Source organism: Dryobates pubescens, chromosome 9 (assembly GCF_014839835.1).
Source record: "Dryobates pubescens isolate bDryPub1 chromosome 9, bDryPub1.pri, whole genome shotgun sequence".
In the NCBI taxonomy this organism is placed as follows: Eukaryota; Metazoa; Chordata; class Aves; order Piciformes; family Picidae; genus Dryobates; species Dryobates pubescens.
In genome coordinates this window covers 6,573,799-6,590,969 of record NC_071620.1, presented here as the reverse complement: position 1 = coordinate 6,590,969, position 17,171 = coordinate 6,573,799, and the positions used below count along the sequence as shown (strand labels likewise).

At 45.0% G+C, this 17,171-nt stretch overlaps 1 protein-coding gene across 1 annotated transcript; it reads left to right on the top strand.

The window, feature by feature from the left end:
- Positions 1–8,421: 8,421 nt before the first annotated feature.
- IRX2 (iroquois homeobox 2) lies at positions 8,422–14,151 on the top strand. The gene is made up of 5 exons (XM_054164220.1): positions 8,422–8,756; positions 10,542–10,947; positions 11,386–12,129; positions 12,888–12,955; positions 13,670–14,151. Exons 1-4 carry the CDS (start codon positions 8,514–8,516, stop codon positions 12,929–12,931), a joined length of 1,437 nt encoding a protein of 478 aa, XP_054020195.1. The 5' UTR covers positions 8,422–8,513; the 3' UTR covers positions 12,932–12,955; positions 13,670–14,151.
- Positions 14,152–17,171: the final 3,020 nt, after the last annotated feature.

Below are 17,171 nucleotides of genomic sequence, written 5' to 3'. Positions count from 1 at the left end.
TAAACCAGAATTTATTCTCTCTTGATGTGAGTGAAGAGATTTGTTCTTTTAAACTCCTGTAACCTACACTTCAAACGTAACATCATCCTGAAAAACTGGAGCAAATCTGTTGATTGGTTTGTGTTGGCATTAGTTTAACCTAGATCTTTTAAAATACCTCTGTCAAGTTTTTGTTTTGTTTTGTTTTTCCCCCAAAATGTCATATTATTTGCAAAACAATACAAGCGCTCCAAATGTTCCATACAGTGAACAGTTAGTCCTTGCACAGTATTTTAGCCACAACAGGATTCCACTTTTGTCCTGAACCGAGCCAAACAATGACGTCAGCATCTCATGGTATTCTTAAAACCATGATGATATTAGAAGGTATTGAGGCAGAACTCTTCTTTTCAGGTAGCTTTCTTTCCTGCTGATGGAAATGAGTCAGATGTATGTGAAGAAATGTGCATGTTGAGACTTCTCAGTGGCTATCATTTCCAAGATGAAATCTGCACAGTCATAGTCTGAAAAGCTAGAGGCCAGATGGCCTGCCTGCCCTTCCTTTACTTGATGTAAATGAAAGTTGCAAACGTGCTTCTACTGGCGATCTACTCCAGCACTGCTACAAAGCCAGGAGAAACAGTGAGACTGTTTGAGTAAACCTAGATAAAACTCTTAGCAACTGAGAAATAGCATTGTGTATTTTTAGCTTGTAACAATATTCAAAGTAATATTTGGGGGTGGAGGGATGGACTGTTATTGTTTACCAACTATATATGAAGAACGAATATTATGAAAAACCTTCCCCCTAAAATTCAAATATTCTAACTTGGAGTAAAGCTTGAAGGTAAGGAATAAAGTTATAAACAACAACAAAACCCCCATAATTTTGTGGTGATTCCTTGACTAAATGTAAGGAACACTGGAAGTTCAACACTTATTTGGAGGAAATATCAATGTAAAGAAAACTAGGGAGTGAAGAATTTCAATTAGTTCTTTATTCTATTAATGCAAGAAAATGTGTAACTGTTACAAAGCTACCTGAATGTGAACTATGCTGCATCAGTTCTAAGTACATATTTTTTTAATGCCTCATGGTTTTCCTAAATACATAAATATGTAATAGTTTTCTTGACTATGACTACAATTTTTCTGTAATTTTTCTGTCTTTTTCGCTGTCAGCTTTTGGAAATGCACCAGCAGCCTCAAATGACTCTACAGAAAATGAGGACGGATGATTGTTCTGAAAAAGGGAACTATCTAGCTTTAAATGGATACAAAGAGATCTCAAAGTTCAGGAAGATTCTTTTTTGGAGAGAGCAGGACCCTCTGGTTTGGGAATGAGGGGAGGTTTGTTCCAAAAATGTGTTTCAGGGTCTGCAAATGAAGGATATGCATACGTGTATCCACACAGAGAGGAGAATGAATGTATGAATGTATGAGAGAAAGGCACAAAGCAGGTGAGCAGGTGCTCTCTAGTGTTAAAAGCAGTGATCAAACAGACGATAACAATTACAAGAAAAGGAAACAGGCTGCCATGAGGGGTTGTAGAGTCTTCTTCTCTGCAGGTATTCAAAACCTGCCCAAATGCATTCCTGTGTGATCTACTCTAGGTGATCCTGCTCTGGCAGCGGGGGTGATCTTTCCAGGTCCCTTCCAACCCCTAACATTCTGTGATTCTGTGGAGCGGTGTGACAGAACGACTTCAAAATTGCCTAGAACATTTTTAACCCTACCATAAATATGAAGAAGAACCGTCGGGAGATATCTATGTATACATATCTATTCCAAGTGGAGAACCCCCAGGAGCCTGCCTACCAGTGCTCTTCGGGCACCAAAGTGCCCAAACTTACTTGTTGAATATTCCTGCATCTGAAGAATACATTTTAATGTGAGCTTTTAATAAACAAATAAAGCAAACCTTCAGTTAATTAGTGTCACTTTTCCTTTGTATATCACCCATGCTGTGAGCGTACAAGGTGCTGGAAGAATTCAGCCTCCCACTAACTCTGAAGCAGCCTTTCCGAGACGTGCTGGCCGAGTACAAAACCCAAAGACAAAGTTGTGGGGTTGACAGCTTGGCTCCAGAGGAGGCGGAGATGGGGAGCGCTTCTCCATTCGGCACAGCATGTGTGTGAAGGCCCCTCCACAGCCTGACCCGCCAAGCCAGCTCTGCCTCTCCCGATGGCCCTGTCCGCAGCCCCGGAGGGAGGCCCAGTCCCTCCACCCACTGGTCCCTCTGCCAGTGAAGATGGGTCACCCTGATTTAGTCCATCCCGAGCTGTTCAGTACCTCTAGCACCAGCATCGATTCCAGGCTCTGCAAGAAGCGGCAACGGCTCCGCAGGGGAGCGCAGAAGGCGGGGAAGCCGCTGCGAGCACCTCGCAGAGAGCGGTGGGACTTTCCGTGCCTTTGCCTCCACCGCACTGATTACTGAGCGGCTCGTTCGAAAGCCACATACACTGGTTACCTCTTTTTTTTTTTTTTTTTTTTTTTCCTTGCCCATTTTTCCTGCTTCCCCCTTAAGAAGGAGGAATTATCCCACCTGTGGATCGCACACTTGTCCAGAGAAACACTGCCTGCCTTTCAGGTGAAAATATCAGCCTCCAGGAAAGCTTTGGAGGTCTTTTATCTTATACTTAGGGATACATATTTGCTTATATTTACCTAAGCAGAAAATGACTAAGACTCTTAATAACAGTGTGTCATATGGGAAATAACTTTTCTAAGCCTCAGATCTGTTTTTTAGAGATCGCCTTTAGTTTTGGGTTTTTTTTTTTTTCCTTTCTTTCTTCAAGTGTTCACCCCAACAACGTCCCAAAAAGTGGGATCTAAATCCTCGAGAAGACACGGCCCGTTATGAGTGCAAAATATCTAAACCACAGACTTCTGAAGAGGGCAGGGGGAAAAAAAAAAAAAAAAAAAAAGAATCTGCAAGCAAGGGGTATGTTTCATATTCCTGTGCGTTTGCGTGTTGTAAAGAGTCGTCTAAATTCTCAGCGTTCCCCTGGGCAGCTCCTTCTTTCAGTGCATTTTGAAAATGCAATCCACTATTCTGCTCGTACCGAACTAAAAAGGAGGGGGTGGAGGTGGAGGGGTGGAAGCCCCCACAAACAAACAAACAAAAATAAAAAGAGGCATAACGAGGAAAGAATTGACCGTAACGCATGCGAACAATCCATCTTTTACTGCAGGTATGACGGAGTGACACTTAGATAACATTGTTAATACAAGTAATGACCGAGATGTGAGAAGAAACCTCGAGGACGGGGCTGACAAACCTTCCGCCGCCGGTGCTCGGAAGCGCTGAGAATCCATCGCCACAGCGCCCCCTCCCACACACAGCTCGAAGTAACGAAGCTATCCTGTAGATGAGGAAAGAAAAGTCCTTTCTTTTCCTTTTCTCGCTTGCTGTTTTCCCCGCTCTCTGCTTTAACCCCGTGAGCAGATCTAGGACAGAACGGCTCTCCCAACTCGTCCCGTCTCTCTGGGTCGCAAAGGTCTTTCCTGCAAAGCACCTCTCTCAGAAAAAGCAGCGTAAACAGGGCTCCTTTTACTAGAAAACTGGACAAGTCCGCTTGCACAGTATGAGTGTGTTATTTGTTATTTTTAAATACAATAGTCTATTATTTCACGTCGTTGTCTCCGGGAGATGGTGGCGGTCCCCCATTTCATGAGAGAAAGGAGAAAGCATTCCCAGACCATTGTGTGGTTATGTCACAGGAAACTGTTTCTGCTGCGCATTGTCTTACATCTCCAAATCCCACCAAGTTCCACTTCGTTCTGCTTAAAAAAGTTGCTGTGACCGGTGTCATGACAATTGGGCAATTGACATCGTGCGGGTAATAGGCGTGCGAGCCTCTCGGGCCCCAGGGAGCCCTCCCTAAGATGGGACAGCTCTCCCTTACGGTGAAGAGATTTTTATCTCTTTTCCCTTTCTTTCTTTTTCTTTTTCTTTTACCTTAGCAAAACTCGGGGACACGAGTGAGCTGCCACCAGGCTACCGCCCGACCGCCGGATAGCGAGCGACGGGCGAGCAGCCGCTGTGGCGGGTAGCGAGGGCTTCCGCAGCAGGGCAGCGGTGCGGTTCCCGCAGACTTCGCTCAGCTTCACTCGCCCCAAAACTTTACCCTCTGTCACTGATGCAAGGAGATGCAGCTAATAGATGACAAAGCGCAAAACCTGTCTCCCAGGCCGACAATGAGCGGTAGCTGAAAAAGAGACAGGGAAAGGGGGTGGCTCTCAGCTATCTTCTCGGCTGTGCTGAAACAAACTGACTTTAAAATAAAAATTTTTAAAAAAAAAAAAAAGCGAGATCACCGCTTAAAATCTGGGAAGGTAAACGTGGAACTGATGAATAGATTATTCAAATAAAAACGCAATGCGTAAAGTCTTAATGTCTCTGTATAGGCATGTTAATTTGCCACAGTTATTACCAATAAAAAGAGCATGTAATACTATTCTACTGTTTAACAGCGCAAGTTAGACGACTTTTTATTAGTAACAGGTAGTACTATGGGAAAATAGGTTTCGGCGGTGGAGCCAGGCAGATGAAAAAACCCTGCCCTCCGAAAAGCATTCAAATCAAACAGAGAGAACTCCGAGAAGAAGTTGAAAACCTCCACGTACACTGATCGATATTTAAAAACGACAGTGACACGGCTTTCTGGTCTGTTTATCGCAAAGACTTCGCCAGTTATATTTAAATAACCCTATCACCTATTGTGTAAAGTCAGATTAGTGGTGTACTTGTAATAAAATACATACCGTCTGCTTGCAGTGGGTAAATCCATTCCTTTCTAAAGCCATACAAAAATTATGCAAATCAACGCAAGAACTTGTCTTTTGAAATGATAATATATTACTCCATTAATCTCTGATTGTGAAATTAACCCTGTTTCTGTATGTGAAACAGTATTTTTGGGCTGCACAAATTAAAACATCAGAAATATAATCTGTTGCTCTGTGTTTGGAAGAAGGGGATTAATGGTCCTGATTTAAACATTCCCTCTACTGAAATCACAAATACACATTTCCACAGAGGATGAAGGCAAACCCAGCACCTACAATTCACGTAAATGGGTGCATATACCTAGCATGTATAACATATGTATATACATGTAGCTGCGTATGGAGATTTGTATCTCTCGTGTGTGCGTGCATGTCTGTGCCTATCTACAAACACGCTGAACTGAATTATATCAATTCTCCTGAGATCATGGTATTTATTTAAGTACTCTTCCCAAGTCATAACTGTAACACTCACTTAATAGCATTAATCCCTTGTTATAATGTAAACACAACGGCCATTGTATTCCCAATCTGAATTGTTCCACTAATTATTAAAGAGGAGGAACTAAAAGCAATCAATTCGTGTAGATAAACACTTACACCACTCCTGCTGGCAAGGAACAGACCTGGCTTCCCAAATAAAAATGCAGAGAGTATAGTACATTTTGCAAGGCATGCAAGTTGACTTAGAAAGATTCATGTATGACTTTATAATGTTATAATTAATTTTGCATTCTCAGCTCTCCAGCTGCTGCTCCGTTCAGAAGCAGAGCTCATATACTTGGAAAGCGGAACACAGGAATTGACTATTCAAATGTAATCACATGATATCGATCATTCCATAGAACTACTGAAATATGAAAGTGTTTCATATAAAGCTCTTGGTTTTAGAGTTTCTGTATTTATTTAATATATGGGCATTAATTACTAAACAGGGAAAAAAATGTCTTTATTTGTAATCTGTTGCACTGAGTTTACCACTTGTTTATCACTCTCTTGTCAGGAAGCTGCGAGTTAATGACAAGAAATACCTGTTGGTGTTAACCTCCTCTTCTCCCTCACCTGCTTTTTGAAGGGATTGCCTCTTCTACAGGCCAGCTGATAGATCTGGATAGGAATTAATCTGGTGTGTCTGATGGCCAGATCCTTACTGCTGCGTGCAGGGGCAGGGGTAAATTGGAATATAGGTTTCACAGAAGAGGAAGAAAGGAAAGGAAAGAAATAAAAAATCAGGGAGAAAAAGGAAATGGAAAGGTCGGAATGCTTCAGACAGCACATGCACCCCGATACTTCACCATAGCTCCAGAGTGTCATTTTCAGCACTCTGTACGTGAGGCTGTTGAATCGTCTTCTCGAAGTGTATTTTTCTTTATTAGCTGCATGTTTAATTGATTAACAATAGACTGGTTTGCTAACGCGCAATTCTCCAGCTATTGCTGTCTCCTCTCTTGTCAGTGGAGTCTCCCCGGCGTCCCTCAGCAACTGATTTTTCTCCACCATACCCTAAATGGAATTATCTCAGGTATTCCACAAAGTCAGCCGTGAATGTCAGCTCACTTCATTTGGTTAAATACGGGCGAAGTGGTCGCTCCTAGTTGTTTGAAAAACAAGACACCATTTGATGGCCTTTTTGTTTTTCCTTTTTTCCTTTTCTTTCCCCCGAGAGAACCTTTTTTTCCAGCTCGTCCCGGACTGGTAAACCGGCACAGGTTGCACATGAAGGGCTTTGCGGGAGACGTGGTGGCTTGCAGTCCCGCACCTCCGGCGCCCCAGCCCCTACCTGCCAGCCCAACCCTGCCCCACCCGGGCGACGGCAGCAAGGCGCAAATGCGGGCAATGCGACACGGAGCGGCCTAGTGCCCCTCGGCCTCGCTGACAGCGGCTCAGTGGGGCACGCAGAACCCAACGCCGTCCCCCGGGCCTGGGGGAGTGCGGCAGGGCGGGCGAGAGCCCGGACACGGCAGCAGTGGGGAAAGGAAGGGGATGATGGGACAGCCAGGGACTCGCCAGCACCGCAACTCGACCAGTGAAGAAAAGGCCAGAACTCGGGTGCGGGCAACTCACTGCCGGTTTCTGAAGGGTTCCTCCAGACTAAACATTAAATGAACAAACAAACAACGCCCCCCCCCCCCCCCCCCCCCAAAAAAAAAACAAACCCAAAACAAACAAACACCGAAAAACCCCAACAACCAACCAACCAACAAACAAAACCCCAACACAACCCAATAAAACAAAAAACCACGTCCATGTATGTATGTATTTATTTTTGCACTGAGGAGACAAGAGCAGTGACTTCGCTGGTCCTTCTGTATTCAGACTGGAGTAGAGCTGGCTATGCTTAGAAGCTGGTGGTGGCTGGCCAAAGGGAGGGGGCAAAGGAAAATGTTACATTGTTTGGGAAATTAATTGCATCTCAGTGATATTCCAGGAGCGTTATCTGAACGGGGGGTAGGGAGGAAGGGAGGGGAGGCAACTGGCCCCCGGAAGAAGTCACCCAGGCCTCTTCTCCATGCACCAGACAAGGAAGAACAGCAATGAAAGAAAGATGAGGGTTTTTTTTTTTTCTTTTTGGGTCCCTTCATATCAAAGGCATGCTATATCTTGACCATTTGTGGCAACTTATCAAACTATAAAGCTCTTACTGCCAAGAACTGAGTAATTCTGGATCTGCTAATCTGAGTAGTTACTATTCTCTCCTTCCATACAGGGCAGCTCTTATACAAAGTGCTCTTCCCCTGCACACTACCCAGCTCCCTCCAGTCTGGCCCGGCATTCCCACACGCCTGCAAATGCACTCATCTGAGGTACGTGTGTGTGCATATTGCATTTCAGTCAGTGCATGTGTGACGGGATATTTATAATACATATTGTTTTCTGTTACCGACGTAGATATAGAAAGAGTGAGTGAGGTGCTGTAACTGAAAGTGTGTGAAAGAGTATTTATGGCTCCGCGAGGCCGGAGAGGAGCTGATCAGCAGTATCATCGTTCGGCTTCAGCAGTGTGCTCGCAGTCGAAGAGGCTTGCATTACAAAGCCTGCCTTCGCTGCCTGCCTGCCTGCCTGCTTGCCTGCCTGCCTGCCGGCCGCGGGAGGAGACGGGGCCGAAGCGGGAGGGGGCGGGCCCGCCGCGCTATGCAGATGAGTGGCGGTGACGGACAGCTCTGTTTTCCAATGTCCCTCAGAAACTCGGGTGCTCCTTCCCTCAACTCTTCACTTCAGACTCTATACTTCCCCCAAAATACAGGCTCGCAGGCGCTGGGGGAGCTGGCTGGCTGGGAGAACTCCATATGCAGCAGCCACTTTTCTGATTTTGGAGGCTCGCATCTCTCTCTCCCTCTCTTCCTTTCTGTTTCTCTCCCTTTCTCTCTCTCTTTCTCTTTTTATTAACCCTCTCCTCTTCCATCTCTTCCAGATGCCCTTTCCCTCACGGCTAGATTTCTGACCGCTCGATTTGTTTTTCCTTTTTTGCGGGGTGTTCTATTTCATTTTTTTTCCCCCGGTCCTGTTTGTTTTCATTCTGACGGGGTGCGCATGGAGGGGAGCATATAACAATTCTAATTCTCTACATAACTGCACAGAGCCAACCGGAGAGAGAGAGAGAGAGAGAGGGGGAGGGAGGGAGGGAGGGAGGGCGGGCGGGAGAGAGGGAGAGTGAGAGCACGAAAGCAGCGCCAGGAGCAGCGGCAGCAGCAGGGCCGGTCACCCTCGCCCCCTCCCTGCTCCTGTGCACGCCAGTGCAAGCCATGTCCTATCCTCAGGGTTACCTCTACCAGCCCCCTGGCTCGCTGGCTCTGTACTCCTGCCCGGCGTACGGGGCCTCGGCGCTGGCGGCCCCCAGGAGCGAGGAGCTGACCAGGTCTTCGTCGGGATCGGCGTTCAGCCCTTACCCGGGATCGGCAGCTTTCACCGCCCAGGCGGCAGCCACAGGCTTCACCAGTCCGCTCCAGTACTCCACAGACCCTGCCACGGGATTCCCCTCCTACATGGTAACTACCGAAGAGAAACCCTCTCCTTCTTCATTAGCATCCGCATTCTCATCCTCATCATCTCCAGCCTCTCTTCACACACTCAACATCAGCCCCCGACATCACGTCGCACAGCCGGGCGCCCCGCACCGTCGCCACCTCCGCGCTGCCGGCGCCAGCCGCGCACCGCACCACGCCGGGGCCGACAGGGAGGCGGGGAGCGGAGCGGCGCGGCGGGCCGGGGCTGGGGCCGGGGCCGGGGCGCCGTCACGCTCCGAGCCCCAGCCGAGTGCGGTTCAGGCGGGCCTGGGACCAGGGCTCGCCCTGCGTTTCGCGGAGTCTTACGGGAGCCCTGATTAATAATATACGGATCGTCTCAAGCAGTTGGATGCTTTCATTCTCCCCCTTGCCCTGCTTTCCTTTTTTATTTTTAATCCCCCCCCCCCTTCTTTTCACTGTGGTAGGATAGAGGAGGGTTTCATTTTTCCGTTTTCTTTATTCTTTCATCCTCCCCCCTCCCCCCCCCTTTAATTCTCTCTCTTTTTAAGTTTAGAAGCGATGCAGGTTTTATCCCCGTGTGGGTTTATTTACTTTTAGTGTGTTTTCTGCTAATGGTTTAACTGGATTTTCGGAATGAAAAGGAGCATCTGTTTGCTATCTGTGAGCTTTTCTTAAGCCCACGATAGTTGTGGTGGCCTCAGTTTCGGATTTCACTTTCTTCTTACTAGTTAAAAGCAGCATTTGCAAATCCATGTGTGTATTCCGTGCATAAACTATATAAATAAAGCCATAAATTGTATAAATAAGCTGCACATCTAGACGGTTATATAGTTTTATAAACACACAGATTTAGACACGTATCTGGTCCGCACACACAAAGACCTGTGCACGGAATTTGAGATTGGAGCCGCTGTCGAGATCCTGGGAGGGGATGGCAGAGGGGTAACATGCTGCTCTTGCAGAGTGACAAGGAAACTACTTGCTTTCTGTCTGTAAAATACGGTGTATAAATTGTCGTTCAGTCTTTATTCGAAGTGATACAAAAGATCTGAGGTTCTGGCTTGCTTTCTTTTCCTGTTGAAAAAGCAGTAGGCGAGTGGCTGGAAGTTGCAGAGAGGCTGTGAACTGTGTGGGATACTAGGTGATGTTGCGCCTGTGCCTCGGCGATCTGTGGGATTCACAGAGGTGCTGGAAGTTAGCGAGTTCCTTAGCGATATCTTTAACTTTTCTTGCATTATGCAGACTTAAATAAGCGCAATTTAAACGTTAAAGGGCGAATTAAAATGCTAATTACATCGCATTTGAACAATTCGAAACGGTGCATATCTTCTGATTTGCAAATTGGATTTGCAATGCATTAGTGCAGTGAATTGCTAAGTGGTGGCTTTGTTGTATTTTCTATAGCAAAAAAAAAAAAAAAAAGAAAGAAAAAAGAAACATCTTTTGAACCTTTGAGAGAAATGTAGATATCAAAACGCTACCTGTAGGGCCTTTAAAATGTCTACGCGGTTCAAAAATTATATTGGGAAATATTCAATTACAAGAAGCTGAAATTAGTCAGAAAGATTAAAACATCGCCGATTTTAAGCTCGTGTGCCTGCCTGTGTCTGTGCTGGGTGGAGAAAGGGGGGGGGGGGGAGGATCACAACTTAATGGCCTTTGGGTGCTGCTTCTCCCCCCTATAGAATATGGATACAAGACACCATCCCGGGGAAATACAAATAAAACCGCCGATTTCGCCTTGACAACTTACTAATGGCTATCACCAATAACAAATTGCCAACCCCGCCGTTTTGTTCTGTCCAGGGCTCCCCTTACGACGCCCATACGACAGGGATGACCGGAGCCATCAGCTACCACCCGTACGGCAGCCCTGCCTACCCCTACCAGCTCAACGACCCCGCGTACAGGAAAAACGCCACCCGCGACGCCACAGCCACGCTGAAGGCCTGGCTACAGGAGCATCGCAAGAACCCCTACCCAACCAAGGGCGAGAAGATCATGCTGGCCATCATCACCAAGATGACCCTCACCCAGGTCTCCACCTGGTTTGCTAACGCCCGCCGGCGGCTCAAGAAGGAGAACAAGATGACCTGGGCCCCGCGGAACAAGAGTGAGGACGAGGACGACGATGAAGGCGACGGGACAAGAAGTAAAGAAGAGAGTCCTGAGAAGATGCCCGAGAGCAACGAAACCTCCGCAGAGGACGAAGGTGGGCGAGGGGTGACAGCGGGCGCGGCGGGGTGGCTCCATCCCACTCCGTCATGCCCCCGCGGGAGCGGGACAGCCATCAATGACGGGGTGGAGGGGGAACGGGGGGACGCTGCGTTTAAAAAAAAAAAATAAAGCCCCCCAAACGTGTCCCGTCCCGTCGCTTCCAGCTGCTCTGGGTTCTTGTTGCACCGCAGTGCCGGTGGCCAAGGCGAGCAGGGGGCGGCAGCGCCGTGCGGGGCGAGGCGGGGGGGTGCCTCGCTGGACCTAGCCCCTGGGGATGGATGCGCCTTGAAACGGGATTGCGGGGAAAAGGCCGGAACGGCCAGCGTCACCCTGCACTCTGCAGTGGCGGTGGCCGTGCTCGCTTCTCACCCGCTTTCTTTTGCCATCCCCCCCTCCCTGACTCTTCTTTTCTGCGCCCGGCGGACCCTTGCAGGGATCAGTTTGCAAGTCGACTCGCTGACGGACCACTCCTGCTCCGCCGAATCGGACGGCGAGAAACTGCCCTGCCGAGCGAGCGACCCCCTCTGCGAGTCAGGCTCTGAATGCAAGGACAAGTATGAGGACATCGAAGAGGAGGAGGACGAGGAGGACGAGGAAGAGGAAGAGGACATCGAGGAGGATGACGGCGGCGGTGGGGAGCGCGACCCGCCGGCCAAGCCTGCCACCTCCTCGCCCCTGGCCGCCGTGGAGGCCCCGCTCCTCGGCCACCCGCACGCCGACGCCGCCCGCAGCGCCAGCAAGGCGGCGCTGGGCGGCCGCACCTCCCCTGGGCCCCAGACGCCGGCCAGCAAGCCCAAGCTATGGTCGCTGGCCGAAATCGCCACCTCGGACCTCAAGAGCCAGACACTGGGCCAAGGCTGCCAGCCTGCGCCGCTCTCCTCGGCCACCTCCGCCTCTGCACCGCACAGCGCTGCCTATTCGCCCTCCTCCCTCCTGGGGAGGCATATTTATTACACCTCACCTTTTTATAGCAATTATACAAACTATGGGAACTTTAACGCTCTGCAGAGCCAGGGAATCCTGAGATACAACTCCGCAGCAGTGGCTTCAAACGAAGGACTAAGTCAGACTGTCCTAAATGCCAGCTCTGTCCACAAGCAGAGCAGTGACTCTTTGAAAACAATCACTAACCAGCTAGAACAACACTACAGGCCCTCTAGTTATGACTCTAAGAAAGGTAGGTGACTTGTTTTCACTGTTTTTTTTTTCCTGCTTCTTCCTCACCTTCCTTCCCTGACTTGTGGAAGTCCCTTTATACGCTGTAAAGACTGAAACCTACTCTGGAGAAAACAGCGAACACACTGTCACCACTGCCACTGCCTAGAGAAAATGGGCAATAGTTTAATCTGGGGATTAAAATCGGCATGTCACTGTAGTATTGATACCTGCCTCTAAGAACTGAGAGAGGAAATGTAAAACAGGACTTAAAGATCAGTCTCATAGGCTGCAGACACAGCTTTTAAAAGTCTTTTTTTTTTTTTTTCAAAGGAAAACTACACACAAAGATATCGAGAGAGCACTGGTATCACTGCCAGCATTTTTTTTTTGGTGTGTGTATGTTTCTGACAAACTGGGCTCACTCTTCGTTTCCAATGTTCTGATGTTCTTTTTGCACTTTTGGCTTCAGATAATTCCTGACTTTGAACGTGAAATTATTTGGAGCACAACATTTTTATCTGATTTTTTTTTTTTTTTGGTAAATTATTATTATTTTGTTGTTGATTTGGTTTTTTTTTTAAAGACAGTTTTGCACTAATATAATTGTCAGCTTCTTCTAACAAAATACTTGAGATAAGGGTAATTGTAAAATATTGGCCAGCCTTTTAAGTGATCTGGCTATGAATTGTACATGAGTGAGGGTTGGGACCTACACACACTGTATAATCTAGTTAGCTGGCTGTGTCCTGTGACTAACTGACGGTTATATTTTGACAGATCCCACTGAAGTCTGCACAGTAGGAGTACAACCATACCTATAGAAGTGCAATCACACAGCAATGCAAGTAAGTGAGAACATTTTCTATTACACTGATCATTTGGCATCAGGTCTAAGACATGCTGCACAGTTCTGGACTTGCTTAAAGTTAATTTCTTGCTTCATTACTTAAGAGTCTGATTACAAAGTAAGACACTCTGTCCTGCTGGGTTTTTTTCAGCCTCTCATTATGACTTTTTTTTTTTTTCCCTAGGATTTGCCTTATTTTAAAGTCAGGTTAGACAGTTCCCTCACCTTGCATACTCTTTGCTTGTGTAAGGCAAAGCTGTAATTATTAAAATGTTACGGAAAGAAAGGTTTAGAAAAAATACCTGTGAAGGTATCGCTGTTTAAAAAGAAGTGCTTGTGCTCACATGGCAGTACATTCTGAGTGAGGCTTCATGCAGTGACCACGTATTTAAAATAAAAAAGGATCATTATTAGAGACTGACATGCATCTTTAGTGGGGTATGTTGTCTGTGAATTGCCTCTTGCCTAGCTAGGAACGTCACTCCTAATACCTGCACTCTTTAGGGCTAAATAAACAGCCACAAACAAATCTGCCCTGCCAATTTTTCAGCTATTTTTTTTCCCCTGTAGAAGAAACTAGATGAATAAAAATTTGCCTTATTTACTTTTAAATATTTTTTTTTTCTCCCCACCCCCCACTCCCCTCCATTTAATAGTGTTAGAGTGTAATTGAAGGATTTTTGGATGATCTGGTTTTTTCCTTGGTCCACAGGTAGGTGTCACAATTGCTTTGAAAAAAGTCAGCAAGCCATCATCTCTCCCCGAGCTAATATATATAACAAATCTCTAAATCCGGATCACATCTTGTGCCACTGTATAAAAGAAGACCACAGAGCACTATTAAATCTTCAGACTCTAATTATTAAACCAGAATTTTGTTGGACATATGTGAGTTTGCTGGTATAGTATAGTTTCCCCAATGTATGTGTGACTTTTGAAAACAGATCTGTTTTTCTCAGGATATCTTGAATTGATCACTTCATTGCCACGGTATATATTCAATAGGTGTGATAGGATTTATTGTAAAATTTATTTGTAAAAGATGTATACAGTAGAGATAATAAAGATGTGATTGGAGAACTTGAGTCCTTACAAAGTGGAAACAAATTTGATATTTATTTTTGTAATGATATAAAGCTTCTAGTAATTTATGCAAGTTGTATTGCAATGGAATCTGAACTTTTTGTAAATAAATTTTGCCTGGTTTTTATTTGAAACATTGATGGTTATACAATCTTTGGTTCTTTAACGAGAATTCTTTACTAATTTATATCTCTAATTGTAAATAAAAACAGACTAGTCTGCAACAATATGGTTGTTTTCATTTATTTCCCCCAAAATAATAATTCATTACTTAGAAAATGACAAAAGTTGTAATTTCACTAGTAGAGCGTAGGCCATAAAATAAATAAGCAATTTAAATATGTTGCAAAGATATACTTTGCATAAATTAATTCCTTCTGGTTTGTTCCATTATACTTAAGCTTTAAATACACACATGTGTGCAAATATATATTTGTGTATATATATATGCATATACGTAGTGAGAGTGATGTGAATATATGCATGTTTCTTATAAACTATTTATGTTGGGTGTGAAGTAGCTCTTTATTTGGGTTAACATTCATTAAATCCAGCATTCCTAGGGAAAAAAAAATAATTAAATCAGATACTACTTACTTCTAATTTCTTTGTTTCTGCTTCTTGCAAAGAAAATAAATTGAAAGTTCTCTTTTTGTATGGCTCCCCTCCCCCCCTTTCTTTATACCAGTAAACCATATCTTTAAAGTCACATTGGAAATCCAATTTGATTGGGCTCATAGAATCAGCTAACTAATCATTTTAATTTTTAGTTAAATAATGGAAATCTTCATATAATATAATTTCAGAAAAGAAACGAACAATCATTTATTTCCCCCCAAAGATAAATTGAGTGAATATAACTTACGGTTATAAAACAAGAATAATAGCTTCTTAGATTGCCCTTTAATCAATCATACACTTATTTTTCAAGAGGCTCATCTATTTTATTCCATGATTAATAATGTTCCAGTGTGAGAGCATTATTAGATCCCAGCAGGGGAGATCCTGAATGCTTTTAGCTGCTTTGGAATGGTCAGTTGGGGTTCATTATGGTCTGATATTGAACAATTTATAAAATCTTGTCTAAACATCTGCCAGCTCAGATAGGCCGATGTGTCTGAAGATGGGAAATTGCTGGACCAGTTGATATTGACAAACGGATCTCTCTCCAGTGGCTTTTTGTTCAGTGAAAATTAGTGGCCTCTTGCTCAGGTCTTGTTAGAAAGGGCATTTGAAAGTGATCTTAGATACTTCAGGCATCAGCCTTGGGAATGTTAACTGGATAAAGAGGTGTGCTGGTCTGGAGTCAGAAAATATGTTGTGATTATAATAAATTCGGGTAAAGGGTGCAGTTTTTCTGAAATATATATGCAGAATATCCATGATCCATCTTTGCCTGCACCACCATCCCCGCCCCCCTGCACCCCTCCCCCTTTCATATTTTATCCCTGTGAAGATATCCAAGTGATTGAGAAAATGCATGTGTTTTTCATCTGATAGGGCAGAGATTAATATTGTAATTCTGGAAAACTCTGGGCTCCATCTAGCTAAATATAAAACACCAAAGGTCTCTGCAGCTGGAGGCCTACTCACGTTTGTAGAACGATGCTTCTTTGCTACTGTAAGATCCTGTTTTTCATTGAGGTAAAATGGAATTGTATCTGTGTGTAGTACAGTTAGACCAGAGGCTAAGTAGTAGTTCATTCCCCCCCTCCAATATTAGCATTTGATGTAGATGCAAATATTTACTATAATCATCCTCTACCATCTTTACTGTGCACTTTAGGAAGACTCTACGGGGAGGTATTTTACATTGGGGAAGGTGCTTGAACTTTCTTTCCCTCACTCCTGCTCTTACTCCATCTGCCCCCACCACACACATTTCATGTTCCAGGCCTCTGTTGGACACAGCGTGTACATTTCAATTGGTAAAAACCAAAAGCTGTGGCAGAGATTAAAAAAGGCTAACGACATTCCTTTGATGTTTATACGCCCAAAGACTTATAAAAGATTTCCATAATTTACCCACCCTTGCTAGTATTTAGACCTGGATTTCTTTCTGGAAAGAAAAGTAGAAAGACTTGGAAAACTTGCTTTTAAGTCTTCACTATGTATGTAAAACCAAATGGACTTCTCTCATTCTCTGAGAAATTCACAAATGGTTCATGGATGCCAAATGATTTGGCAACCCCCCTTTTTTTTCTTCTTCTTCTTTTTTTTTCCTTGCTTTCTTTTTTTTTTTTTCCCCCTTAAGAAGTAATTAATGGGCAAGAACTAATGTAATGGGCATATTCATTGTAATTTGAGATTTAATAATCAAAATTGGAAGCAGAAGGAAAGTGCAGCCTCGCTAGATTGTTGGCACAAACAATGTAATTATTTCAGTATAGCAAGAGAGAGGGATAAGTGATAAAATACATCAGTTTGTGTACAGTTTTATTTCATAACAATGCTAATCAGACCACTGGGATTAAAATGTTACATCCCTTTCTATCTTTATTCATTCTCCCCCCCCACCCCCTCCTCTCGTTTCTTTGCTAGTTTGGGAGGGGAAAAGACAAACCCTTCCCTCTTTGGGGCCAGAGGTTTCATTAAAGATGATTTATTGAAATTCAGGCTTTAATCTCAGGTGGTATCCCAAAGGAACTGGCGCTGTCGTCAACTAGGAAGAGGGTCGCTTTCCACTTTGGACTTCCTGGGCTGCTTTTTCCCTTGCTCCCTGCAAATGTCAACATTTGTTCTCAATAAAAGAGTTAGTGTTTCAGGAAAGCTGCTCACCAACTGCCTTTGTGAGCGGAAAAAAAGCATCGCCCACCTTTGTTTGGCTGGAGACTGGGGGAAGGGATGGGGACGGAGGTAACACACAGCCTAAGTCAGCAGCGGACAGCCAGGCAGGCATACGGGGGAACTGCTACTCCCGAGTGGAGAGGAGCAGGCCCATCTCCTGGGGAAGTTAATATGAAGCGTAATGGTCGTCAGCTTTTCCCTCACCGCTCCTTTTGCATCTTGGCCGCTGACTTTTTACTCCCTGTAAGAGAGAGGGAAACTGTAGATAATACAACCATGAACGGGAAGAAAGGAGCACTGCCTTCTTCCCAAACGTCCACACGAGGAGATCTCCAAGTTTTGGG

Excerpts from the sequence above, each read along its gene's own strand:
- IRX2 (XM_054164220.1), top strand. The coding sequence starts at position 8,514 with ATGTCCTATCCTCAGGGTTACCTCTACCAGCCCCCTGGCTCGCTGGCT. Across the intron at positions 10,948-11,385 it reads AACCTCCGCAGAGGACGAAG|GGATCAGTTTGCAAGTCGAC; the intron begins GTGGGCGAGGGG and ends GGACCCTTGCAG. Across the intron at positions 12,130-12,887 it reads TAGTTATGACTCTAAGAAAG|ATCCCACTGAAGTCTGCACA; the intron begins GTAGGTGACTTG and ends ATATTTTGACAG.